Genomic DNA, 24,235 nt, shown 5'->3' on the forward strand with positions numbered 1-24,235 from the left:
ATGTATGCAAAATGGCTTCAGGAACCATGTGTCACGACTCTCATCCATCAAAGGAGCCTGGCCCTGAGCCGCTGGCTATTGTAGGCATGGCCCTGCGTCTTCCAGGGGGCGTCAACACGCCGGAGGATTTCTGGAACTTCCTCCTCAACAAGCAAAATGGTCACGGCCAGGTACCTGGGTCCCGGTACAACATTGATGCCTTCCACCATCCCTCGCGAACGGGTTCGGTGCGGACGAAGGATGGATATTTTCTCCCTGAGGATCCAGCTTATTTTGACCACCAGTTCTTCTCGCTGACCCCATTTGAAGCCTCTCGACTAGACCCTCAACAGCGTCTCCTACTCGAGGTCATCTATGAGTGCATGGAATCCAGTGGACAGGTGGGGTGGCGTGGCCGAGGGAGGAAGATCGGCTGCTTTGTCGGTGTATTCGGCGAGGATTGGTACGACCTGCAGTCCAAGGACACGCAGAGGATAGACCGATTGCATGTTCTCGGAACAGGAAACTTCGCGCTCTCCAATCGCATCTCCTATGAGTTTGACCTTACAGGGCCGAGGTAGGATCAAGCTGCCTCTCTCATGGACGTCCTCCTGCGCATCGGTGGCTAACTGGATATTCCTCAGCATGACGTTGGCGACGGGGTGTTCGTCGTCCATGGTAGCGCTGCACGAAGCCTGCCAGGCGATATTATTGGGAGATTGCGAGTCGGCGATTGTGGCTGGCACAAACCTCATCCTGACTCCGACCATGACCACCACGATGTCAGACAACCTGGTGCTATCGCCCAGCGGTATTTGCCGTACCTTCGACGCTGGAGCCGACGGCTACGGTAGGGCTGAGGGAGTGAATGCACTGTATATCAAGCGTCTTGCTGATGCCATCCGCGATGGAGACCCCATCCGCGCGGTCATCCGCGCCACAGCGACCAACTGCGATGGACGGACCCCAGGCATCACTACCCCCGGCTCAGTCACGCAGATGGCGCTTGTCAAAGAAGCGTACAAGCGCGCACAAATCTCGAGAATCACAGATACAGGATTCTTTGAGTGCCATGGCACGGGCACAGTCGCAGGAGATACTGCGGAGACATCGGTGGTTGGAGATCTATTTCGCGAAGCTGGCGTCGTTATCGGCTCGGTGGGTGACTTAAAATTGACAGATTCAATGACAGAGCGTGGGGTTGACTCGGAAGCAGGTAAAACCCAATATGGGCCACTCAGAGGGTGCATCGGGAATTACGAGCATAATAAAGACTGCTCTGGCGCTCAAACATCGCACCATCCCACCGAACATCTTCTTCAGTTCTCCCAATCTGAATAGTAGGCGTCACATTTCGACATAGTCTTTGGTTGTCACTAACAAATGCCTTGCAGTACCGTTCGAGGAGTGCAAGCTAGTCGTGCCAGTCGATGCTATGCCATGGCCAGCGCATAAAGAACTCCGGGCCAGTGTGAATTGCTTCGGTATCGGGGGAGCCAATGCGCATGTGAGGCCATTCGTCGGTCAAGACCTCGCACGATGCTATGCTGACCATCATCACAGGCCATTCTCGAACCAGCGCCAATATCGTGTCGAGAAGTTCAGGCTTTGGTTGCCCAGCAGCCTCATGAAACTACAAAGAAGCTGTTGGTATTGTCCGCAGCTAGTGCGCAAGCTCTCTCCGAACGCGCCGGGAGTCTGGAGCGATTTTTGGCGAACACAAGCTTGGGTCTGAATGATGTTGCCTACACCCTTGGAGTAAGAAGGGAGCATCTGAAGTACCGCACCTTTGCGATTGTCTCTTCCGACATCGAGTTTAGCCCGCAAGAATCCCCTCTGGAGGCTTCATCGTCTCCCGAAGTCACCTTAGTCTTCACAGGCCAAGGTGCACAATGGGCTGGAATGGCTCGCGAGTTGCTCGAAAATTGCAAAGACTTCAAGAACGACGTTGAGCACATGGATGAAGTGTTGCGGTCTGCAAAGCCTGCTCCGTCATGGTCGATAGCAGGTATGTACATCAACCACGAAGTGACCAAGACCAAACTACAACTCATGCCCTCGCAGACACCTTGTTAGTACCAGAGGCGCAATCACAGATTCATGATTCACGTCTCTCTCAGCCTATTTGCACTGCGATTCAGATTGCGATAGCCAACCTGCTCAGAAATTGGGGTTTTAAGGTGTCGAGTGTGATAGGACATTCCAGCGGAGAGATTGCGGCAGCCTACGCGGCCGGGGCTTTCTCGCTTCGCAGCGCGATAATGATTGCCTATCATCGTGGAAGGTTGACCCAAGGTGTAAGCAATGGTTCTATGGCTGCAATTGGCCTCGCACGCAACGAGGTTGAGCCATGGTTGGTAGAGGGTGCTGTCATAGCCTGTGAGAACAGTCCTCAAAGCATAACGATCTCAGGTGACACACAAGCAGTCAATGCGACCATTGACGCAATTCGTACTGCATACCCAGACGCATTCTGCCGGATGCTAAAGGTTAAAAAGGCCTATCATTCTCGTAGGTACCCCCTCCGATGGCAAAGCCTTTGCAATTGGCCATCACTGACCCACTGAGTAGCAAAGATGCAGCCCATGGCCGCGGACTATGCTGCGGCTATTGCCCCCGAAATTGAAACAGTCGCCCCACACATGATACCGATGTATTCCACTGTGGTTGATGAGGTGATCCAGGACTCCGGTAGGCTCGACAGTGACTACTGGAGCCGTAACCTGATCTCGACTGTCGAGTTCAACAAAGCGATGAAGACCATGCTCCGAACCAAGCCCGACCATGATCGGCTTTTCATCGAGGTCGGGCCTCATAGTGCGCTTCAGGGGCCGCTGCGTCAGGTATTTGACTCGATCAAATCCAAGGGACAGAATTGGTACATTCCAACCTTGGTACGGGATCACAGTGCGGAGGATGCCCTCCTTCGCGCAGCAGGACTGGCTTATGGCAGAGGGGCTGAGATTGACCTTTTGCGCATCAACGGCCCAGGAAAAGTTGTTGACTCTCTGCCACGGTACCCATGGCAACATACAGAGCGGCACTGGAGCGAGAGTCGGCTGAGTGAGAACTGGCGACTGCGGGAGTTTCCTCATCACGAGCTTCTCGGATCCAGGGTACTCGAGTCAAGCCCTATGGAGCCTTCGTGGCGTAATGTGCTTCATATCCACAATTCCACCTGGTTAGGGCATCATAAGCTGTTCCGGGATACCGTATATCCTTGCGCTGCATATGTGGCGATGGTCGGGGAAGCCATTCGCCAGCATTGCCACTGCGAAGGATATGAAATTCGAAACTTGATCCTCAAGAAGCCACTTTTCCTTCAGGAAACAAGCGGCACCGAGGTCCTCACGTCTCTTAGGCCCGAACGATTGAGCGATATTGCTGACTCCGAGTGGTTTGAGTTTACGGTTCTTGCCTTAGACGGCACCGAGTGGAGCAAGTACTGCCATGGTCAAATACGAGCGATTGCTCCGACAGCGCTACCGAAAGTCAGCAAACAACCCCGTTGGACGCGGGGAGTAGAGCCGGCGGATTGGTATCAATTTCTGGCTCGCCTGGGGCTCAATTATGGAACAAGCTTCCAGCGAATGAAGGACATAACGGCCGACCCGGTAGAGCATCAGGCGAATGCAACTGTGCTTGAGAGCAGCAGTGACTATGAAGGCGATTACCTGGTACATCCAACGGTAATTGATCACTGCCTTCAACTATTGTCAGTCGCTGTGGTCAATGGAATTCGAAGACACGCCACCTCGTTGGCTATCCCAGCCTTCATCGATCGGATTAGCATCACGCAGACTGAAGGAGATATGTGGATTCAAACTGATACATGCAACATCTTATCCTCGACCAGCATGTCCGGAAATGTCAGTATGCTTAGCAAAGGGGGACCGGCATTGGTAATCAACGGAGCGACTTGTATTTCTCTCGCCAATGATGAGCCAGATAATGAGAGCCCAATTCCTCTCATGTCTCAGGTGGAATGGGCGCCATGCCTTGACCTCATCTCGCCGGCAGAATGGCTGCCTCCCAAGACCGAGGAAAGGGGTTTGTCGCTGATGGCAGAACTCACATGTTTCTACATTTTAGAAACCACATCCCAGATTGCAGGCTTAGTACCCGCGACCACACATCTGGCAAAGTACCAGTCATGGCTGATGAGAATACACGATCAGCTCGTTAATCAAACCACCCAAAATTTTCTTCAGATTCGCTGGCAAGACATGACCAGTGAGGAGAGACATGGTCGAGTCGCCAAGATTCAAGAGCAACTCGCGCTGCTAGGACGAGGTGTTGACAGACTAGGAGAAGTCTTGAGACAGGTATCTGAGAATGCAAGACGAATTATACAGGGCCACGTTGCTCCACTGGAAGTCTTGTCCATGGATATCTTGCGAGATGTGTATGACTTCAATAGCTCGCTCTCAGACTGGAAGCCATTCATGTCGCTGGTCGGCCACTGGAACCCTCGGGTCAGGGTTCTCGAGATTGGCGCTGGCACAGGGGCTACCTGCGAACATGTGATGAGTTCCCTGCGATCGAAAGGCGGGGAGAGAGCCTGGGCCAGTTACACCTTCACTGACATATCACCGGCCTTCTTTTCAGCTGCAGCAGAAAGGTTTAGCGAGCACGAGAATATCGTGTTCCAAACACTCGACATCACCCAGGACCCTCTCCAGCAGGGATTTATCTCGTCTTCATATGACCTGATCATCATCTCTAATGTAAGATCCGCCGTCGCTTCTCACCTAATTCAGGTATCGGCACGTAGCATAACTCATCCTTGCTGACACCATTATGAAAGGTCATTCATGCCACGCCTTCGCTCCGCGGTGCATTGAGAAATGTCTATAATCTCCTGGCTCCCGGAGGATTCCTTGTACTACAAGAGCTCTGTCCCGGTGAGTTAAGACTGTGCCATCTCGCGTTTATTTAAGGCTCTTAGATCTGACCACAACAGACATCCTGTTTATCGATTTCGTCATGGTAGGTCACATGCCCGCATACATTGCTTGTGGTCCAATTACGCTAACAGTATCTCAAGGGCACTTTACCTGACTGGTGGAATGGTGAAAGCGACGGAAGGCGCCAGGCTCCGTACGTCAAGCCGGAGCGATGGCACACTGAGCTTCTGGAAGCGGGATTCACTGGAGCAATGTGCGTGACGCTAGACCACAAGCCCCCATATCAGCAGAGTGCCAATATAATCTCCCGTCGACCCGCCGAGTATGTGCCGGCACAAAAGGTCACACTCCTCTCAGTCAGCGCCGAAAGCACTATTCCATGGGAGAAAAGGCTGGAGGAAACACTTTTGAAACAGGGTTACCACGTAGATTGGGCCACACTGCAGTCGCTACCCGCGAATACAGAATGTCTCATCTCTCTCCTCGATCTGCATGCACCCGTGATGCATGACATGAACGAGACGCAGTTTGAGGAGCTGAAGGATTTATTCTCAATGAGTTCCAAGGTACCGCTCATTCATCTAACGCGCAGTGTGCAAACCACCTGTCAGGACCCTAGGTTGGGTCTTGTCCTGGGGTTTTCTCGAACTTTGCGAAGGGAGATAGTTGGGAAGATCGTCACTGTTGAGCTTGATGCATTGAATGACGAAACGTGTAAAGCGATCGTGGACATATATCACCGAACACGACAGAGAGTCCCGAAGGAGGCGCTGATAGACGACGAATATGTGATTCAGAATGGCCAGGTCTATACTAGCCGAGTTCACTGGCACACGCTCAGAAGTCAATTGGAAGAAGACCCTGACTTGAAGGCAGGACGCTGCTTGTCTGTTAAACGGTATGGGCTTGTTGATAGCCTAAATTGGGTAGCTATACCAGATGCAAAGCCGCTGCTCGAGCCCACAGAGATTGAGATAGATGTCCATTACGTTGGCCTGAACTTTCGGGTAGGTGATTGCACCATAGCTTGAAGCCTTTTTGAATGCTAATCGCACACGGAGTCAGGATCTCATGGTTGCTCTCGGTGTTATGGGTGAAGCAAATGAGCTTGGAATTGAAGCAAGTGCTACGGTGCGTAAGGTCGGCGACAAGGTCACGCGGTTCAAAGCTGGGGATCGAGTGGTGGTCTGTGGTAAGGGTCTTTTTCGAACACGGGCGCGCTTTCAGGAGCACGAATGTACCAAGATTCCTCCAGGGCTGTCTTTAGAGGACGCGGCGACGGTCTCAGCGGTATACGCGACAGCGTTTTACGCCTTGATAACTGTCGGTCAAATACAGCCAGGCCAGGTAAGGAAAGATTTGGTTTCGAGCGTCGGAAGCTTTGCGGTAACACACACTGACATTTCCGAAAGACTGTTCTCATTCATTGTGCCACGGGGGGTGTGGGCTTGGCCGCCATTCACATATGCCAGGAAATTGGCGCAACCGTATAGCCCCCGACTCGACTTTCCACGCCTATGGTCTCTCGCTGACAATGTTAATAGATCTATGCCACTGCAGGGTTGCCTGAAAAACGTGAATATCTGCATACCGAGTATGGTATTCCCACACAGAACATTTTCACCTCTCGAGACGATTCCTTTCGTCAAGGGGTCATGAGCAGAACAGCTGGAGCAGGGGTAGATTTGGTTCTAAACTCACTGGCCGGAAGCCTGCTTCATGCATCGTGGCAGTGTGTTGCCAAGTTTGGCAAAATGGTCGAGTTAGGGAAGCGAGACTTTCTTGCGCGCGGAAGCTTGAGCATGGATCTTTTCAACGGCAATAGGTCCTTTTTTGGTGTCGACATGTTGAGCATCATGGCAGAACAGCCTAGTGTGTCACAGCGGTAAGAGTCGTTGCAAAGATAAGATAGCTGATTGACTAATCCAAGATGCCTAGATTGATGGAGCAATTCGTTGAGTGGTACAAGGGCAATAAAGTACAACCGCTCCGACCGACTCGACTATTTGCAGCCAGCGAAATAGCTGAGGCTTTCAAGTATATGCAAAGTGGGAAGCACATGGGCAAAATCGTGATCAGAATGCCAACAGTGGGAGACGGATTGTCTACAAGTCCAGCCAAGATTCCTGTGACTCTATCGGAAAACAAGTCGTACTTGCTGGCCGGTGGACTGGGTGGCCTTGGGCGCGCCGTGGCGAATTGGCTCGTCGAGAATGGAGCCCGACACCTGATCTTTCTCTCGCGGTCAGCTGGTCGGCGGGCGGATCATGAGCAATTCGCTCGTGAACTAGACCGACAGGGCTGTATGGTCGAGATGGTTTCCGGAGACGTGGCGCGGCTACAGGATGTCAAGGTAGCTCTTTCCAAGGCCGCCGGGCGGGCAATTGGAGGAGTCATTCAACTGTCCATGGTGCTTCAGGTACACTTCCAGAGCCCCAATTCTGCAACCTTGGCTCGCCCCTCTACTTTGTATCCCAGCTAACGCAGCGATATAGGATGTTAGCTTGGCTAAGATGACGCATAGTCAGTGGCTGCAATCCATTAGACCCAAGGTCGATGGCACCTACAATCTTCATTGGGCATTAGAGGCGCACGAATCAAGCCTCGAATTTTTTGTCTTGTTCAGTTCTCTGGCCGGCGTGGTTGGCACAGTAGGGCAATCAAACTATGCAGCGGCTAACGCCTTCTTGGATGCCTTCGTACTGTATCGTCGGCAGCTAGGCCGCGTCGCGTCGGTGCTAGATCTGGGTCTCGTGGAGGACATTGGATGCATGCATCAGGACCACCAGGCCACGTTGAACCGTGCGCGGTCGACAGCAGCGCGTCTCATTCGTGAGGAAGATGTTGTGAACGCACTCCATGTAGCCATTCTGTCCGGCAGATCGCCACCAGATCCCGCAAAGATGGTCTCAGGTGTGATGATGGTCGGGGCGAGTGCCGTGAAGCCCCTCTCGGCGCCAGGCGTGACACCCTTGTGGGGCCCGGATATCAGGTTTTCCACCTATGAGAACCTGCAGGGGCAAGTGGAACGAGATCTTGAAACAGACAAAATGGACCTGAAGGGGTTCTTCTCCGAGATTCAGAGTAACCCAGATCTGCTAGATGATCCTGCCACGGAATTACGCATTATGTCCGAGCTGTGCAATTTGATCAACGCTCATATGTCTCGCGATGGAAGAGAGAGCGAAGATATGGCGACTATCCCGATCGACTCGTTGATGTCGATCGAAATTCGAAATTGGTTTCGCAGGCAACTCGGGATGGAGATCAGTCTGACAGAGATCTCGAAAGCGGGCACCGTTGGTGGGCTCAGTCGCGTGTGTGTGGCTACACTCAAAGAGAGGTATGCTGCGCTGAGTAAAGGCACAGAGACTGTTGAGAAAGAAAGCAAGTAGCACAATATGGATTGTTGTTGTCTGTCTTTGAGAAGTGGGTTGTGGATTAATTGAAGAGGGGGAGGAAACGAGCCTGAGGGGCGGCGGAGCCTGGAGCACATGACCACCTACCAAATTAGGGAATAGCCAATATCTACCTTCTTCACTCGTTTCACTGAACCTCCACGCAACTTGCAGCTTTATTCTAACAGTTATGCGATCCGAGTTTTACAAATTCATAGACACTCAAGTCCTTTAAGGACTCTTCGACTGTATCTTGCAAAGAAATAATCGGCCAGATAGGTGTTCCTCGCCTTCCAGGGCTCATCGCTACCCACTCTTGGGAGACAACTTTCTTGAGACAAGATATACGATGACTTCAGAGAAATTGGCCGCTGGGCAATAGCCTGCACGTTCCCTCTGAAGCGAGGCACCATAGCAGGCGCACCGCTCTGCTCCATCTCCCGAATCACGCGACAGATCAGTTGCGCTCGCACGTCCGCCCCCAACGTCCACGAGGTATGCGCATACCCGGTGACAAAGCCCGCATTTGGGATATCTTGAATCATAACGCCATTCCAAGCAAGCCTTCCGCCAAGATTGATCTCGATCCCATCCACAAGGATCCCTACCCCACCTGCGAATTGAAGCTTTAGCCCCGTAGCAGTCACAATGATGTCCCCTGGCAGGTACTTTCCAGACTGAAGCTTCAGACCATGTCGGTCGACATTGGCGATGTGGCCTGTCTCTATCACCGCTCGGCCACTTTCCAACGCTCGGAACATATCCCATCCGAAACAGACATTGGGTCGTTGCTCCCACGGGTCATATGCGGGGATAAAATGAGGGTCGACGGGTACATGGGCTGGAAGCTGCCATCGGGCCCAAAAAACACATATTCGCTTTGTCAGTCTCGGGAACCAGTGACAGATCTGGAAGAATTGCTTGAGGACGATCATCCAAAGAACCCATTTGAGCTGATGGACCCAGTGCCAACTTCCGTTCTTCCGATGCCGTCTCTCGGGGAGAGTAAGGAGGTAACCTGGACTTCTCTGAACGAGCGTCACCGATGCAGCAGTTTGGGCAAGCTCCGGGAGTAAAGTCATGGCCGTTGCTCCGCTACCAATCAGTAGGATATGTTTACCCGAATAGTTCAAGTCGTCTGGCCAGAACTGGGGATGTACCACTGGGCCTGCAAATACACTCAACCCTGGGATTTCAACTAGTCGGGCCTCGTTGTGGTCAAAGATACCAGTGCAGAAAATGACAAATTTCGTGTGAAGTACCACAGCGGAGACCGTTGCTCCGTGGTGGTGGCATACCAGCTCCCACTGGCGCAAGGCGCTTGACCAATGTGCCGAATATAGTTTGTGATTGAAAAGAATATGATTCCCAAGCTCAAAACTGCTGGCAGCGGCCGCCAAGTATCGTGAGATTGATTCCCGATCGGGGTGCTTAGTCTTCTGATTCCATGGAAACCAAGGATACGAGTAAGTATAGATGTCGGAATCTGCGCGGAGGCCAGGATAATGAAACGTGTCCCAGGTGCCGCCTACAGTGCTCTTGCTTTCGATAACAACGTATCGACAATGAGGCAGCTCGTGTTGTACCCGATAAGCCATGTTAATGCCGGCCAAGCCAGCCCCAACAATGACGATGTCCCAGTCAGATCTGCATTCGTGCTTCTGCATTGTGCCATGAGTCACTATGACTTCTGGGATGAAAGGAAAAAGCTTTCATGACGCCTTCACATCGCCTTTATCATCCCAGCGACGAAATGAATTGCTCCAAGCCCTGACAGGGGCTGAACCTATTTTCCCCGCCCCCTTGCTTCGCCCTGCAGATCATTGAAGGCCTCTCCATGAGCCCGACGATAAATACCGCAATTTCCCTTCTCAATCGACTCCGGGCTCGTTTCTAGTATCCTATCCTTGCAGCAAGTGTTCTGTTCTCGCAAACCGCGATGCCTGACATCAGCAATGGTCCTGATGATGGCCTTTACTATCCGGTGATTATCATCGGAGCTGGAATATCCGGCATCGGATGTGCGTGTCAACTGCAACGCAAATTGAACTTTGATCAATACATGATATTTGAGGGTAGGGACGGATTCGGTGTAAGTCCTCGGTTCATGGCGTTGAATGCTTGTTTCAATATCACGTTGACATAGATTAGGGGACATGGTGGAGTCACCGATACCCAGGGGTAGCTACTGACTCGTGAGTCTTAATTCAGAAACCTCTCACTTCAAGCTGCCATTCGCCAGTGCTTAACCGATTAGCTAGACCCTCACCACTCTACTCTTACTCTTTCGCTCCCAAGGCAAATTGGTCGGGCCCCAAGGCGACTGGCAAGGAGATGTACACCTACCTGCGTGCGATTTGCAAGCAGTACAATCTTCTAGATAGGATCCAACTCAATAGCGTCGTCACTGAGTTGGCGTGGGATGCCACTCGAAACGTATGGCAAGCGACGGTTATCACCCCCAAGGCGCGAACCACTGTAAGGGCCAAAATCGTCATCAGCGCAGTCGGCAAGGTCGGAACTCCTGACATGTCGATGTTGAGAGAGGTCCCCGGCATGGAGACTTTTCGGGGCGAGATAATGCATACGGCGCAGTGGGATGACTCTATTCCTTTGATAGGCAAAGACATCGCGGTCGTGGGTGGGGGATGCAGTGCCGCGCAGCTCGTGCCGCAACTGTTGCTTCCCTCGAAAACGAACGGGTCAGGATCTGTCACCCAAATCATCCGCTCGCCTCACTGGGTCACGCCGGATCCTTACTTAGGTAAACTGTTGGGATTATGGAATCTATGCATGCCAGCGATCACCCGGAGCAGACTAGGCGCCCGGTTGACGCGTTTCGTGCTTTTCAGCATCTACGAACTGCTCCACTTCACTTTCTATCGGCCGCATCCTAACGGAGGCAAGCTACAAAGATGGCTACAACGGAGGCTAATACGTTATCTTAACCAGAGGGCTCCCGAGGAGTATCATAGTATGCTCACGCCAAGATACGCGGTTGGGTGTAAGAGACTAATCCTCGATCCAGGCTGGTTTGACTGCCTGCATGACCCGAGGTTTCGCCTCCACAATTTACCTATTAAGCGGTTCGAGCGCACCTCTGTGATATTGGATCACGGCGACCAGGAAGTCAAAGTGCCCACTGATGTACTCATTCTAGCGACAGGATACAGCCCAGGTGCAAATCTCCTCTCGTCTATGCGCATCATGGGGAGAGATGAAGCCGACCTCCACGGCCTTTGGACTGCAAGGGGAGGGCCACAAGGGTATCTAGGTGTTGCAATGGACCAATTCCCCAATCTTTTCTTCGTTTACGGGCCGAATTCCTCGGTTGGACACACTAGTGTTCTCGCCGGTATTGAGAACTCCATCAATTATATCCTGCAAATTGCCGATCCTGTACTGAAAGGTAAAGTTGCAGCCCTGGAGGTTAAGGAGGAAGCGTGCATGCGGTGGACCAGGAAGGTTCAGCTGGCTTCAAGAGACTCTATTTGGGCCACGGGCGGCTGCACCAATTGGTACATTGACCCAAACGGATGGAACTCGATGATTTACCCGTAAGTCGTGGAACTTCCCCTATGGGCTACTCTCTTTCTCTGCTGATTGCCTACAGATTCTCCCAGGTCTACAATTATTACACCAGCATGTCGCCAGACTGGAACGATTGGGCCGTTACTTACACAGAGCTGGGGCCTAGTCAGCCTCTGCGAATAAGGTCAAGGTTCCCGCTCTGGATTGTGTTTATTATCATGGCTTGTTTGATCCCCATCGGCACGCAATTCGTCCTGAAAGGTGCTATCAGAGAGGCGATATGGTTCAGACCGATGAGAGTCTAGATTCTCAGCACTTTTTGATCACCGCAAACTCCCTGTCTGGCCAAGCCAGAGCTAAACAGAAAGCCACGGACTGGATCAGATCGACCACGGGCCCCAACACAACAACAAGAAACACATGCAATATCAGATCTGATACTGTGACCCCAGGGTAATCAAGATCCTGTATCACACATCCCACCACGCGCCCATGAAGATGAACAGCGAGATTCCAAGTTAGCCAGACAAAAGCATGATGCGATAGCGATACCCTCCACCCAGAAGCGACAAAGATAGTCCTGAATCAAGTCATCCTTGGTTAGCAATCAGACTGCAATGTCCGGCGAGCACTTACAAGCCCAAGTGCACAAAAGACTCCAGCATTGGAATCGCCAACGCCAGTCTGACCTTCCAGTCTGGAACGGACATGATTCCGCTGTACCATCTCCGACGTTGCCGGACGAGATCCGCCAGTCTCTCCGGGGGCTGTTCGCGCGCGACGGCATGAATCCAGCCCGTTTTGAAGCCTTTTTTCGCAGCCTTGCCATCCCACATTGTGTCATTAATCAGCTCCAGCGAAGAAGTCACGTGCTTAGAAGAACAATTGATCGACTCACATGGTACGCAAACCAAAAGTCCTCGGCCAGGCAGTCCGTATCCCAGGTGACTGCATTCTCCGCTTGCCCATTGATCAAAATAAAGCTGCCGTGCATCCATCCGAGCAACGGGCGCTGCAAGAGCCGGACCGGCAGCTGAAACCGGCCAAAGTCCTCTGCCACCCGAAGGGCCTCGGCGACGGTCAGGAGCGGGTCCCTCCAGTGATTGTGGGCGTTGTAAAAGATTGTTCCCTGATACGCGATGATTCAGCCAGATATCTACAGCGAAGTTTTAGAAAAGTACATGCGCGATCTTACCATGCCAATATCCTCCGCGCCCCGCTCAATGAAGTCCACGCACGCACTCAAAACCTCCTCGGTGATCTCCGTCTCTTCATCTAGATGCAAGACCCAGTCTTGCTCCGACAACTGCCAGTGCCTTCGGCACCATTCCAGAACTCTCGCCTTGTATCTTGCGTGATCAGGTCGAAACGAATACGGTACCTCCAACAGCTCCACAAAGTCCGGCAGTATGCCTTTGAAAGGGTTCGGCACTGAGTCTACGACCACATGGAAGCTGATGCGACGCGTCTTGCTGAGCCGATTCCAGTGCTGGGCGGTATGAATCACGGTCTGTGACTTCACGATCAGTTGGTAGCTCTGATTGTCTCTGGCATCGGTGCCTACCTGCACATTCGTCGCTTTAGTGACGAGGCATACTTTCAGACTTCGGAAGAGCCGCTTCTTGGGTGCCTTGGCATACGCGAAGGGTCTTATGGGGAGGCATAATCCCCAAACGTGTAGTATGGCGGGAGCTGGAACAGCAGGAATGGACCCAGAATCATGGCGAGCACGGTGCAGTCTGGTGTCCACCGGGCGTCAGGTACGACGACCTCATGGTAGACACCTGTCCAAATGCTGATCTTATAGAGTCCTAATCGCACTCCTGTTAGTGGAGGGGGTCTACACGGTCAAGAACGGACTCACCCAGGAAGAAGACTGTCGCCGTACAAGGAAATATGGCCCAATTGTAGTTCAAAATCCGATATAGCTTCCGAGTTCGGCTTCTGAGATCGAGCTCTTTGCGATCAGCACCATCCTTAAAGCTCATGATGGATGTTTCCACAGGCAGCACTGGCTGCAAGCTAGACCCTGAATTCACTGATGGTTGGTGGTTACCCTTCGCTTCTGTTTCAGACGGGAGCAAATAATATCAGGCCGGGCTGGAGTCACTCGAATCGGGGTGCTACTCTGTCCATGCAATGGCATTGCTCGGGGATGCGGCAATCAGGCAGTTTGGAGGGTTGAGGAGGAACCAGATAAGTGAATTTTTAACCAGCCGTGAAATCGTGACTTTCATACCGAGGTCTCCGTGTCTGATCGTATGCAGTCTCGTATTCATGACTGGTCAATCTGACTGGGCCAATGTGGCCAGCTGACTGTGCGTTGCATAAAGACAATGAGACACATCAATCCCCGCAAGAGGCTGACTCGACCGTAGAGAGACGGTCAAATGCGAGGCAAAGGTCGGGGCCTTGGAAAGAGTTCTGTGGCATTCGACCTATTAGGCTCGGGTATCGTTGTCCGATTGAAGTTCGCAGCGCATCGATCGCGGTCCATGCAGGGAACGTGTCAGAAGTACGACGATTTGTGGTCAAAAATCAAATTTCCACTCTGTCTGTGTGACGTCAACACGCGAGTTTCGAATGCAAGATGATCCAATGCAGATCGCAGATCTGACTGCTCTGATAGATCATCAAAGCATGAGCATTATGAATTATCTCGACACAATCCCCGCAACCCTCCTAAGAAGAGTGCACTCCGCCGGAGCATCGCAATTATCTGTAAGCGAAGAAAAGTCGCTTCTCAAGCCAGAATTCACCATCATGAAACAGCTCTTGGGTATCTCCAGCCTTCTGGTCGGCATCCTCCTTCTTTCATCATGGTGGTCGTCCGGAATCCTTCCCTGGCAGCGTGCCAACCATAACCAAGCTGCTTCGCCGACGCAGAGAAGCATCTACGCCGCCTATCTGAGCCCCCCAACGGAATTCGAGGACTTTTGGTTCTCCAGATACAAGAATTCAAGTGATTCCTACTTCGATGCTGTCCGGATTCTCGCCTACCAGATCCTCCATGCCTCGGCAACACGCACCAGGCGCAACCTGGACTTCGTGGTCTTCGTCCACGAAGGGGTGGACGAGAGCAAGCGCGACTGCCTGCGACGCGACGGTGCACGGGTGGTCGAGCTGCCGGAACTGAGAGCCGACTGGACGCGGTTCAAGGATGCGCGATGGGCGCACGTTCTCACGCGCCTACGGCTGTGGCAGATGGTGCAGTACGACCGCATCCTGCTTCTCGACGCGGATTCTGTGTTGACTCGGTCCATCGACGCGGTCTGGGACCTTCCAGAGATCCAGCCGAAGGCTCCCTTGTCCACGTCGGTGCATGTGGGTGAGAGGGTCCTGCCGTTACCGAAGTCCTATGTGCTAGCTGGTCTTCCACAGCTGCGACTCAATCATACAGCGCGCCCAGCACACGTGCCAGAGGATTTCTATGATTGGGAGACTCTGAACGTGGGCTTTCTGATGCTGCAGCCGTCGCTCGAGATCTTTGACTATTTCGCCGCCATGCTGGCGGTGCCAGAGAGTTTTGAGAGTAGCATCGCGGACCAGAGTCTCGTGAACGTCGTCTTTGCAGCTGATGGTCCGATGCCCTGGACGCAACTGGATCTGTCGTGGAATGTGCAGTGGCCGTGGCCGGACGATATCTGGGCGGGCTATGCTGTGTTGCATGAGAAGTGGTGGGCACCGCTTCATCTGGAGACGTTGGACTTTTTTCATTCGTGGTACTGGCGGATGATTGGGTTTTATTCGGGGAGAGATGGGTGAGCAGCAGCTGTAAGGAAGCATTTATCTGCGTGTATCCTCAAGTGTCAATTATACTGTTTATTCTTGAAGAAGCAAAAGTGCAGTAGAACAAAGAACAGATCCGGTTAAGGTATTGTCGCCGCTTTTACGAAGATGTTTTCAACTAATCCAATACCTACTGCATACATATTTCCGGTGGAATGACGATTAGATTGCAAGGCTACTCACCGCCCGTCATACCTATGTTCACCCAAATTGATAGTGCCACTCAGAGAGCCTCACTTAGCCTAATAACATCACTCTTCCACGTCCCTAACAGACATATACTATGTAGAAATATAGTGAACAGCTTTCTAGTGCAATTGCATCCCTGCTCCATAGACTATCGGATGAATATACCGGAAAGCTCGGATGTGAATCCACCCGGAACACACCCACTAACCCCATCCGGGCATAGTCTTACCTGGCAACTGTCACGACGTGGACTTTTCCTCCCTGATCCAAACATGTCATGTCAACAAGCTTGACTTTTGATTGCCCTATAGCCTCCCCTGCTCACAACAAACACTAGAATAATCTTGATCTTATCTTTGTTGTATGTAATCTCTAATTTGCTACCATCAACTACACCGACACAAGCACATTAACATTCCCTCCCCACACGCAATGGATCCACCGGAACCCCCAACCACACTCAAAGTAGACAAGGCAGTGACTCTCTCCCTAGAAGATGAATTCGTCACTGTAATCGGTATGGTCCACAGTCCTTCGATCCCCTTCACATGTGGCCACATCGTTTAGCTAACACAAGCCACCTCGCAGATAACCGTCCTTCCTCACGCGGAAGGACAAGAACCAAGAAATATTGCTGCGGGTTATTATCCACACGAGGTTAGTATTGCATCGCGCTCTCCAACGAATCGTGCCCTAACTCCCCCTCCCCTTTCCAAATCCCAGCCCCGAATCGAATCAAAGACACTCGCTGACCACTCCCCAGAACACAAATCCCACTACAAACTCGACCACTACGGCATCATAAACGCAGAGGTCACCACCAACAACCTCACAATCACCTACGTCGACGGCAACGATCTAGACATCATCCACTACCCCGTGCGGCCCGACGAACACGCCCAAGCCACCACCTGGACACAGCACCTCCTCACCCGCGCCTACGGCCACGCGCAACCCTTCAAACGCCTCAAGGTAATCATCAACCCGTTCTGCTCCGGCGCAGTGACCAAATTCCGCACGCTCGCTGCGCCGATCCTCGCCGCGGCACACTGCCACCTCGACGTCGAGGAAACACGCTACAAAGGCCACGCCAGTGAGATCGCCGAGCAGATCGAGCTGGACGCCTACGACGCGATCGTGTGCTGCTCGGGCGACGGGCTGCCGCACGAGGCGTTCAACGGGCTGGCGCGGCGGCCGGATGCCGTCCAGGCGCTGACGACGATGGCTGTGGCCATGATCCCCTGCGGATCGGGCAACGCGATGGCGTGGAATCTGTTCGGGACGGACGATGTCGCGCAGGCGGCGCTGGCGATCGTGAAGGGCCTCAAAATGCCCCTGGATCTGCTCTCGATCACCCAGGGCGATCGGCATACGGTGTCCTTCCTGTCGCAGTCTTTGGGCGTGCTGGCGGACTCGGACCTCAAGACGGAGCATCTGCGGTGGATGGGCGATCATCGCTTCATCTATGGCGTTCTGACGACGATCGCGCAGCGGACGGCGTATCCCTGCGAGCTGGCGTTCAAGACGGTCATGGAGGATAAGGTGGAGATCCAGGCGTATTACGAACGTGCGAGGGTTCGCTTGTTGGAGTCGTCGGATGTGGTGACTGAAAAATCGAGGGCGGGTTCGAGTGGCCTGCCGCTGAAGTACGGCACGGTCCACGACGATATCCCGGAGGACTGGGAGGTGGTCTCCGGCGAAGGGTTGTCGAGCTTTTACGCCAGTAACATGGCGGTTGTGGCTAAAGATACGAACTTCTTCCCGGCCGCGTTGCCCAGCGACGGGCTCTTGGATGTCATGACGGTGTTCGACACGATTGGGATCGTGGGCGCACTCGACGCTACCGTCAAGCTCCCGCAGGGGAAATGCTTTGAGCTCGGCGATGTGCACATGCGCAAGGTCTCGGCGTACCGTCTTACGCCGAAGGAGAAAGAGGGGTGCATCAGTGTGGATGGTGAGTGGTATCCGTTCGAGGCCTTCCAGGTAGAAGTGCACCAGGGTCTGGGTCGGGTGCTCTCCAACCTGCGTCATGCATACCACGTATGAGACACCTGGAAGCGTTCGCAGGGTGCAGAGGTTTGGAGCACAGTCATGCAGAGACCCTTTCATGGATCATTTCACAGAAGTTTAGAGTCTTTGAGTGGACTTGCCCTTGAGCTTGGAACAGGAAATAGGAGGAACTCGCGGAGGGTCCAGAGGCAATATGGAGCGTGTCATTTACTGTAAGACTAGAATCTTTTCAGGACTATCTCTCGTCGAGCTGTTTACGGTTAATCAAACTATGTAACTACCACTCCGTATTGGGAACAATATCAAGTCATAGCCTAGGAGGTGATTTCTCCGCTCAAGACACACTAAAGCAATCCATCGCCATTCCTTCTCGTAACCCTTGTAACAGAAAGCCTCGCTTATCTAAAGAACGGAAAATCCAAGCGCCAGCAGTGTCTCAAAGCATGGATTCTATGTGAAGCTTCTGAACTATATTTCATTGTTGCTACCAGAGACCAATATCTATGATAAGCAGGGGAAGCAATATTGTGAGGCAACCTTGCGAAAATCAGACCACGTGTACTATAAGCATTTACTCGCATTCTTTGAACACAACCTCGCGATCCAAGCCGAATGCATGGGTCATGGGACCTCGAATTGTAGGTTTAAACAACTCTCCATGATCCCTGTGACCATCTGCGTCTACACTCCGGGCTTAGGTTTGGCACGTGGGAACTTTACCCTATCTTCTTTCCTCCACATGAATAGTGTATCAGTCCACGACAGCCCCTTTGAACCGACACAACGCCCAAATGATATCTCCGCTTACTTAAACCTACACTAAATAGAGACTCTAGTACGAACCCAGTACATATAACCTCATCCACAACCTCTTCAACCCATTCCCCCCACAACCTCTCTGCATAACATCAACTATTTCCCCAATCCACCCCCCTCCCCCCTCTCCCAAAACCCAGCAATCAACCCCGCCACCTCCGGCACCCTCTCCCTCACAACCCCATGCCCCACCCCCAGCACAACATGCACATCCCCAAACCCCAAGTCCCGCAACTCGCGCACGGTACACAAATCATCCAACTCGCCCAGCACACACCTGGCCGGAATCCCCGTCGACGCCGCCTCCCGAAAGACGTCATGCATATCCATGACCCCGCCATCGCGAAAGATCCCCACCACGCTGGCCGCATGGCCCGGATGCTCCTCGACCTGCCACGCCCGGACCTTCGGCGCCACCACCTCCCCGCTGGCCACCCTCGCCTCCCAGTCCGCCGGCACGACCAACGGCCCGCCCTCCAACCACCCCAAAATCCAGTCGCGGGCGCGCTGCTCCACCGCCGCATCGCCATCGCCACCCGCCAGATACGCCCGCTGCTGCGCGGTGAACTGCGCCGCGCGGAGCAGCCCCGCCGGCGCGACGAGGGCCATGCTCTCCACCCTGTCGGGAAACGAGGCCGCAAAGGAGACGGTCGTGGCGCCGCCGAAGGAGTATCCCACAAAGTGGGCGGCAGGCCAGTAGAGGTAGTCCAGGAGGGCGAGGAGGAGGTCGTGGAAGAGGGCGGGCGCGTGCGGCTGCACCGGGGTCGCGGAGAGGCCGTGGCCCCAGTGGTCGAAGAGGACGCAGTGCGCGGCCGGGAAGCGCGCGGCGAGGGCGCGGGCGAGCGGGGCCATGCCGATCGCGCTGGTTTGCACGCCGTGCACGAAGAGGATTCGCGCGGGCCCCGCCGATGCGGCACCGGGTGAGGTCCGGGTGGTCGGTGGGATGGAGTAGTAGGCTGCTTGGCCCGCTGGGGTTTGCAGGTAGGAGGCTTTGGGGAGCACGGGGCCGAAGGTGGAGGTGAAGGCTGCTTCGGTGGGGGCGGGGATGGAGGATGCTGGCTCCGGGGTGGTGGTGGTGGTGGTCCCGGGGCGGGGGAGCACGATTAGCGGGAAGGTTGGCATTGCGACTGTATTCTCTTGTCTTGGATTGAGGGGTTTCGTTTGAGGGGCAGGTAAAAAGGCACACTGGAGGGAATTGAGGGGGGTTGTTTATGCTTCAAATTTCCTTATCGTGTGATCTTTGGCCTGCTCGGCTGACTAATCTCATGATAAGGAGATAAGATCGCGTCATTCTTCTGGTTGGGGGGGGGTCAAGCAGATGCTACAAATCGATGCCTAAACGATAGCGTAGCGTGGTTGTTCGGGGTTCTTCTGCAGGTATAAACCTCGCGATAGAGCCGTATCTCCTAAGGACCGACAGGTGGGGGTGTGTCCAGAAGGCTGCGTAAATGTATCGTGGGGAAATGATCACGGACTAAAAAGAAGAAACAAAGAAGCGGAAATTCCTCAGGACGGACTAGACTAGAACCACACATGTCATCAGATTCCCAGTTCATCCCAATCTACCGCACGTGGAGTGCTCTCACCACGGTACTTCTGGTATCTAGCTAGATAAAGATTGCCACACAAGCACCGACGTCCCACCTTAGTGGTTAACACTATTGAGTTGGTGCAGCCCTAGCGCGACCAACCGGCTGTCGATTCCATCATTCCATAGGAGCTCATGAAGCAGACGGGCTCGATCAGACCCAGCTGGCAGCCTCAGTCAGCTGTCAGCCACCATTGCGACTGCCGATCGTCTCCTTGATGAGCGGTGGGGTCAGTCCCTCAGTTGCAGAGTTCAATCGGATCGAGCCACTGGGCGGGTATCCGATCGCCCGCGCTGGGAACAAGTGGGAGAGCTGAGCTAGCAGTAATCAGCTCGCAGGTGTGTTTGCCGGATTGGGAAGAATCAAGTCAGTCACCCTTGTTTACCAAACATCTGACCCCATCCTCAGCTGAGCGTTAGGTTGTTTGATGGGAAGTAAGCTTCTCGATGGATCCGCAGAGGATTCTCTACGCGGACAAGTTACAAATCGTTCACTATAGTGTACAGTGTACTGTACTATTTATCTGATAGAGGAGATCATGAGGAGAACGGAGTAAAGTACATACGACTGTTAATCTTCCTCCGGACAGGCAAGGGGGCAACCCTCCCAGCATGGCGTGACGAGTCCCCAGACCGTGGCACGTATGTTTATGCCAACGACGGATCCACCGGCATCGGCAGTGTCTCTGTCGACGCCTACAACGCCTTCATGCACCACACCACGTGAGTCGGCGTTTACCGGCCGGCGCCAGGCACTTTCGATTATGTAGATTAATTAAGAGGTCGCCAACTAGTGTCTGACAAGTCATGTCTCATTGAGCTCAGCTAATATTCCGACATCACATCAATCAATCACATTAAAGCGGCGATACTACCGTCGCCACGTATCCCGGCCACGCTCATCGTCAAGTAGGTTGCCCCTTCAGATTCTCAAGTCGATGCTGGATGGCTTGCGGGTCGTATTGCCCTTCTTCCTCCTTATACTCTTTCAACACCACCGTGCGCATCAACCGTCGCGGCGCACGGCGACCAGTAAACAATTCAAACTGAGCGAAGCCTTGCTCCGGGAGAACATCCAATCCATCCAATGCCACCCAGCCGCGGTGGGAGAGAGCGCGGATTTGCTTGATCAGGGGGGTGTTGAGGGATTTGTAGGCCAGCTGTCCCAAAAAGAAAAATGTCAGTTCTGCTTACAGAATATCATGTCGGCGCGGGATAATGCCAAGCACCAAGAAAGACTTACTTCGACAACTACACCCCCCGTCGGGCTCTCCAGCCACTGGGACGGTATCTCATTATTGGGCGCCGGTTCCCCTCCGATACTGTGTGTCGGGATGCAGGAGCAAATGACGGTCGGTTGCTTGTAATTGACAGGCCAGCTGTCTTGTTGTGATTGCAAAACATGAACATGAGGGCGGGTCGTTGACCCGGCACGGCCGGGTGAACGTAGGTTTTGTTGGTTGTAGTGCCGGGCTAGCTTCTCCGCGTTGGCAACAGTGCGGTTGAACACAAAGATGTTCTGCACCCCCAGGTGAATCATGGCGTAGACGGCAGCGCGAGCCATACCACCTGCCCCAATAACCAACCCGGTAGACAAGGGCCGGATGGCATTCGCAGGGGATAAGCCTCGCCGGAAGCAGTTACCAATGCCAATCCAGTCGGTGTTATCTCCATGCAAAGCTTTCACCGGGCCCGCGCGGCTCTTGCCCATAAGCAAAGGAGAACCATCCCCATCCAGAGCCTTTTCGTCGCTCTCTCGAATGGGGACAAGAGTGTTCACAGCACCGATGGCGCGAGCGTGAGGAGACATCGAATGGAGGAGGGGGATCACTTCGGTCTTGTACGGCAAAGCAACACTGGTGCCGCCAAAGTGAGGATTGGACACCAGATCATTTAATCCACGCAACGTAGATGACTGGTGGGTTCGGTAGACATGCGGCATGCCACAGAGATTGTATGCCGCGTTGTGCATGATTGGCGACAGACTGTAGGTGACGTTGCCACCGAAGAGGAAGAACTGCATAGGGTCCAGAGTGAAGGACGAGTATAGAGCTTCCTGAGCTTCACGCAACGTAATACAGGGAAGCCCCTTGAGTTGCGTTTCAGAGAGAAGAGACTGGTGTGTCACAGGCGTCAATATCGGGTTGAAACAACAAGACAACCGGCCTAGCAGTCCTGAGTTGTATGCTATAAGGGGTAGAGGGGTCGGAAGCGACTTGAAGGAGTCGCGAAACCTTTGAACAGCAAAATTGTCATCTATGGAGGTCGCCGGCTGAGTCAACCGTACGAGATCACAGCCCAGCCGTTTTGCTCGCTCATAGAGGTTCATGTAAGTCGGATCGTCCCATCCCCTCGGCGGAGGCTGAGCCGCAGCATAATGGCCGATCACACGGCTTGAGCCCTTCGACGCAATGATTTGAGACAAGAGGTCGTCGCTATACGACAAGTCGACCGTCACGAATTCTGGAGCCAGGCGTAGCCCGTGCTGGATAAGATTCAAATACTCGTTCGTGGGTCGACGCGAGTATTCGTTGTGCTCGCCATTCTGGCTACTGAAGCCTACACTACTTTCCACGTGATATACGAGTGGGACGACCGTATTTCGTCGAATGTTTGCGACCGCATGGCTAATCTTGTCGGCGATCCCGGAGTCCACAGCTAGTCGCGAGGAGGGCGGTTCCGTGATGTCAATCTTGAGTTCGAATGCATCAGACGTAGACTCAAGGTCTTCGATGTCCAGGTCCCGCTCCAACAACGACGAAAGCGGTACTGTCACAGCGTAAGTAAACGCCCGGGACTCAATCGCTTGCATGGACAGCGGGAAGGACGCGTTCAGACTGCTCAGATCGTGGGCATCGCCCGTCGCGAAAGCGATAAACCGGAGAAAGTCGAGCTGCAATCGTTTCAGAGTCAGGAAGGGCGTGATAGCCTGAAAGCGCTGATCCAGCTCCAGCTCCAACTGAGCGTGATTACCATCTTTGGCGGCCGCATGCTCCGCCATGCCTTTCTCCGACACGTTGAAGAACTCCAGGTTGGAACACGCCCGGTAGATCGGCCCCGCCAGGCCGAGGAACCGACGGACTTTGTCAACATTCCACGCCTTCAAGTAAGACTGGATGCTTTCCGCGTCCCGGAGGAGATAGATCACCGGGTGTGTTCTGGCGTACTCGCGGAGCAGCATCTGTCCACTGCGCTCCATGGAACCCGGCCCGCAGGCGATCACGCATCCTTCCTGATGTTCTGCCAGCATCGACTCCATCACTCGGGCCTCCTGCTGTCGGTATTCCACCAATTCAAATTCCTTTTTGTACGCCGCGCGCGACCGTCCGGTGATCTGCTGGAAGTACCGGTCCGCATCGATCAACCTCCGCCCCGACGTGGCCGCCAGTATCACCGCCAGACTGGATTTGCCGGTCCCTCGGATGCCAATCAGCACGATGGATGAGTTCCGCGCAAACTTTCGGGGCACCTGGGTAGCGCCTTCGAAGGCCGTGGGGGACCCACGGCTGGAGGTGACCCCGCGCAACGAGGGGGCAAACCAATGTGAGGCCTCTGGGTTGTCTCCGGGGAGGCTGTGGACTCGTTCCCTCGGGGTCTCATCTCCGTAGGCCGGGTCGACAGATTGGGAGCCACTTGAGACGTACGGGCTATGCGACAACCGTCGGTGGTTCTGTGCGATGGGGCCGTCGAGGTCATCTAGTTTGCGCTTGGGGGGTTTCACGATCACGGACATTATAGCGGTGGCGGGGTTTGATCCGAGTCCACGGGGGAGTTGTAACGGGGGAGAGTGGGCGTTATATTAAGAATGTGATCTCTGACGGAGTGGCGCATGACTTGGGAAGGATGTGATGCAGGAACCGACAGGGTGTGGGAGGAATAGGAGGACGGGTTTAGGCCATGGGGGGGGGGGGTCGGTGCGAAATCCGAGGAAAATGCGACAGAGGGGTAGACCGGATGGAGGGAGGATCTATAGACGAAGGACGAGAGAAGAATTGAGGTGAGCGGTCGCACACGCAAGATCGACTGGG

The 24,235-nt window shown here is 53.7% G+C and overlaps 8 protein-coding genes across 8 annotated transcripts; 4 read left to right on the plus strand and 4 right to left on the minus strand.

The window, feature by feature from the left end:
* Positions 1 to 26: 26 nt before the first annotated feature.
* On the plus strand, positions 27 to 8,281 carry BO86DRAFT_424102 (type I polyketide synthase; the record flags this gene model as incomplete). The annotated part of the gene is made up of 15 exons (XM_025675435.1): positions 27 to 556; positions 624 to 1,137; positions 1,196 to 1,319; positions 1,374 to 1,486; positions 1,543 to 1,987; positions 2,044 to 2,490; positions 2,551 to 4,706; positions 4,787 to 4,883; positions 4,943 to 4,968; positions 5,027 to 5,893; positions 5,952 to 6,233; positions 6,299 to 6,373; positions 6,431 to 6,771; positions 6,825 to 7,296; positions 7,382 to 8,281. The coding sequence occupies 15 exons, from the start codon at positions 27 to 29 to the stop codon at positions 8,279 to 8,281; spliced, it is 7,389 nt and encodes a 2,462-aa protein (XP_025533305.1).
* A 215-nt stretch (positions 8,282 to 8,496) lies between these two features.
* BO86DRAFT_351148 (flavin-containing monooxygenase) lies at positions 8,497 to 9,951 on the minus strand (the record flags this gene model as incomplete). The annotated part of the gene is made up of 1 exon (XM_025669415.1): positions 8,497 to 9,951. One exon carries the CDS (start codon positions 9,949 to 9,951, stop codon positions 8,497 to 8,499), a length of 1,455 nt encoding a protein of 484 aa, XP_025533306.1.
* Positions 9,952 to 10,223: 272 nt separating this feature from the next.
* Positions 10,224 to 12,493, plus strand: BO86DRAFT_424113 (flavin-containing monooxygenase; the record flags this gene model as incomplete). Its single annotated transcript, XM_025675436.1, has 4 exons — positions 10,224 to 10,376; positions 10,436 to 10,479; positions 10,546 to 11,841; positions 11,898 to 12,493. 4 exons carry the CDS (start codon positions 10,224 to 10,226, stop codon positions 12,118 to 12,120), a joined length of 1,716 nt encoding a protein of 571 aa, XP_025533307.1. The 3' UTR covers positions 12,121 to 12,493.
* Positions 12,448 to 13,803, minus strand: BO86DRAFT_394216 (glycosyltransferase family 2 protein; the record flags this gene model as incomplete). Its single annotated transcript, XM_025673180.1, has 6 exons — positions 12,448 to 12,636; positions 12,714 to 12,944; positions 13,011 to 13,325; positions 13,380 to 13,464; positions 13,491 to 13,626; positions 13,680 to 13,803. 6 exons carry the CDS (start codon positions 13,801 to 13,803, stop codon positions 12,448 to 12,450), a joined length of 1,080 nt encoding a protein of 359 aa, XP_025533308.1.
* A 775-nt stretch (positions 13,804 to 14,578) lies between these two features.
* Positions 14,579 to 15,580, plus strand: BO86DRAFT_374444 (putative glycosyl transferase family 8 family; the record flags this gene model as incomplete). The annotated part of the gene is made up of 1 exon (XM_025670431.1): positions 14,579 to 15,580. The coding sequence occupies one exon, from the start codon at positions 14,579 to 14,581 to the stop codon at positions 15,578 to 15,580; it is 1,002 nt and encodes a 333-aa protein (XP_025533309.1).
* Positions 15,581 to 16,225: 645 nt separating this feature from the next.
* On the plus strand, positions 16,226 to 17,839 carry BO86DRAFT_300770 (putative sphingosine kinase; the record flags this gene model as incomplete). Its single annotated transcript, XM_025667466.1, has 2 exons — positions 16,226 to 16,310; positions 16,557 to 17,839. The coding sequence occupies 2 exons, from the start codon at positions 16,226 to 16,228 to the stop codon at positions 17,837 to 17,839; spliced, it is 1,368 nt and encodes a 455-aa protein (XP_025533310.1).
* An 831-nt stretch (positions 17,840 to 18,670) lies between these two features.
* Positions 18,671 to 19,883, minus strand: BO86DRAFT_3013 (alpha/beta fold hydrolase). The gene has a single exon (XM_025667484.1). The coding sequence runs from the start codon at positions 19,739 to 19,741 to the stop codon at positions 18,716 to 18,718; it is 1,026 nt and encodes a 341-aa protein (XP_025533311.1). The 5' UTR covers positions 19,742 to 19,883; the 3' UTR covers positions 18,671 to 18,715.
* A 1,144-nt stretch (positions 19,884 to 21,027) lies between these two features.
* On the minus strand, positions 21,028 to 24,153 carry BO86DRAFT_351158 (putative quinate pathway repressor protein QutR). The gene is made up of 2 exons (XM_025669416.1): positions 21,451 to 24,153; positions 21,028 to 21,367 (listed from the first exon to the last, which is right to left on the minus strand). The coding sequence occupies exons 1-2, from the start codon at positions 23,938 to 23,940 to the stop codon at positions 21,113 to 21,115; spliced, it is 2,745 nt and encodes a 914-aa protein (XP_025533312.1). The 5' UTR covers positions 23,941 to 24,153; the 3' UTR covers positions 21,028 to 21,112.
* Positions 24,154 to 24,235: the final 82 nt, after the last annotated feature.

Source organism: Aspergillus japonicus, assembly GCF_003184785.1.
Source record: "Aspergillus japonicus CBS 114.51 unplaced genomic scaffold BO86scaffold_1, whole genome shotgun sequence".
NCBI classification, from domain to species: Eukaryota; Fungi; Ascomycota; class Eurotiomycetes; order Eurotiales; family Aspergillaceae; genus Aspergillus; species Aspergillus japonicus.

What these genes read in the sequence shown, in the direction of transcription:
- BO86DRAFT_351158 (XM_025669416.1), bottom strand. Translation starts at nt 23,940, where the DNA reads ATGTCCGTGATCGTGAAACCCCCCAAGCGCAAACTAGATGACCTCGAC. An exon ending in CGGGGGGTGTAGTTGTCGAA is followed by an intron (nt 21,368 to 21,450) that starts GTAAGTCTTTCT and finishes TTTTTGGGACAG; the next exon opens with CTGGCCTACAAATCCCTCAA.
- BO86DRAFT_3013 (XM_025667484.1), bottom strand. Translation starts at nt 19,741, where the DNA reads ATGCCAACCTTCCCGCTAATCGTGCTCCCCCGCCCCGGGACCACCACC.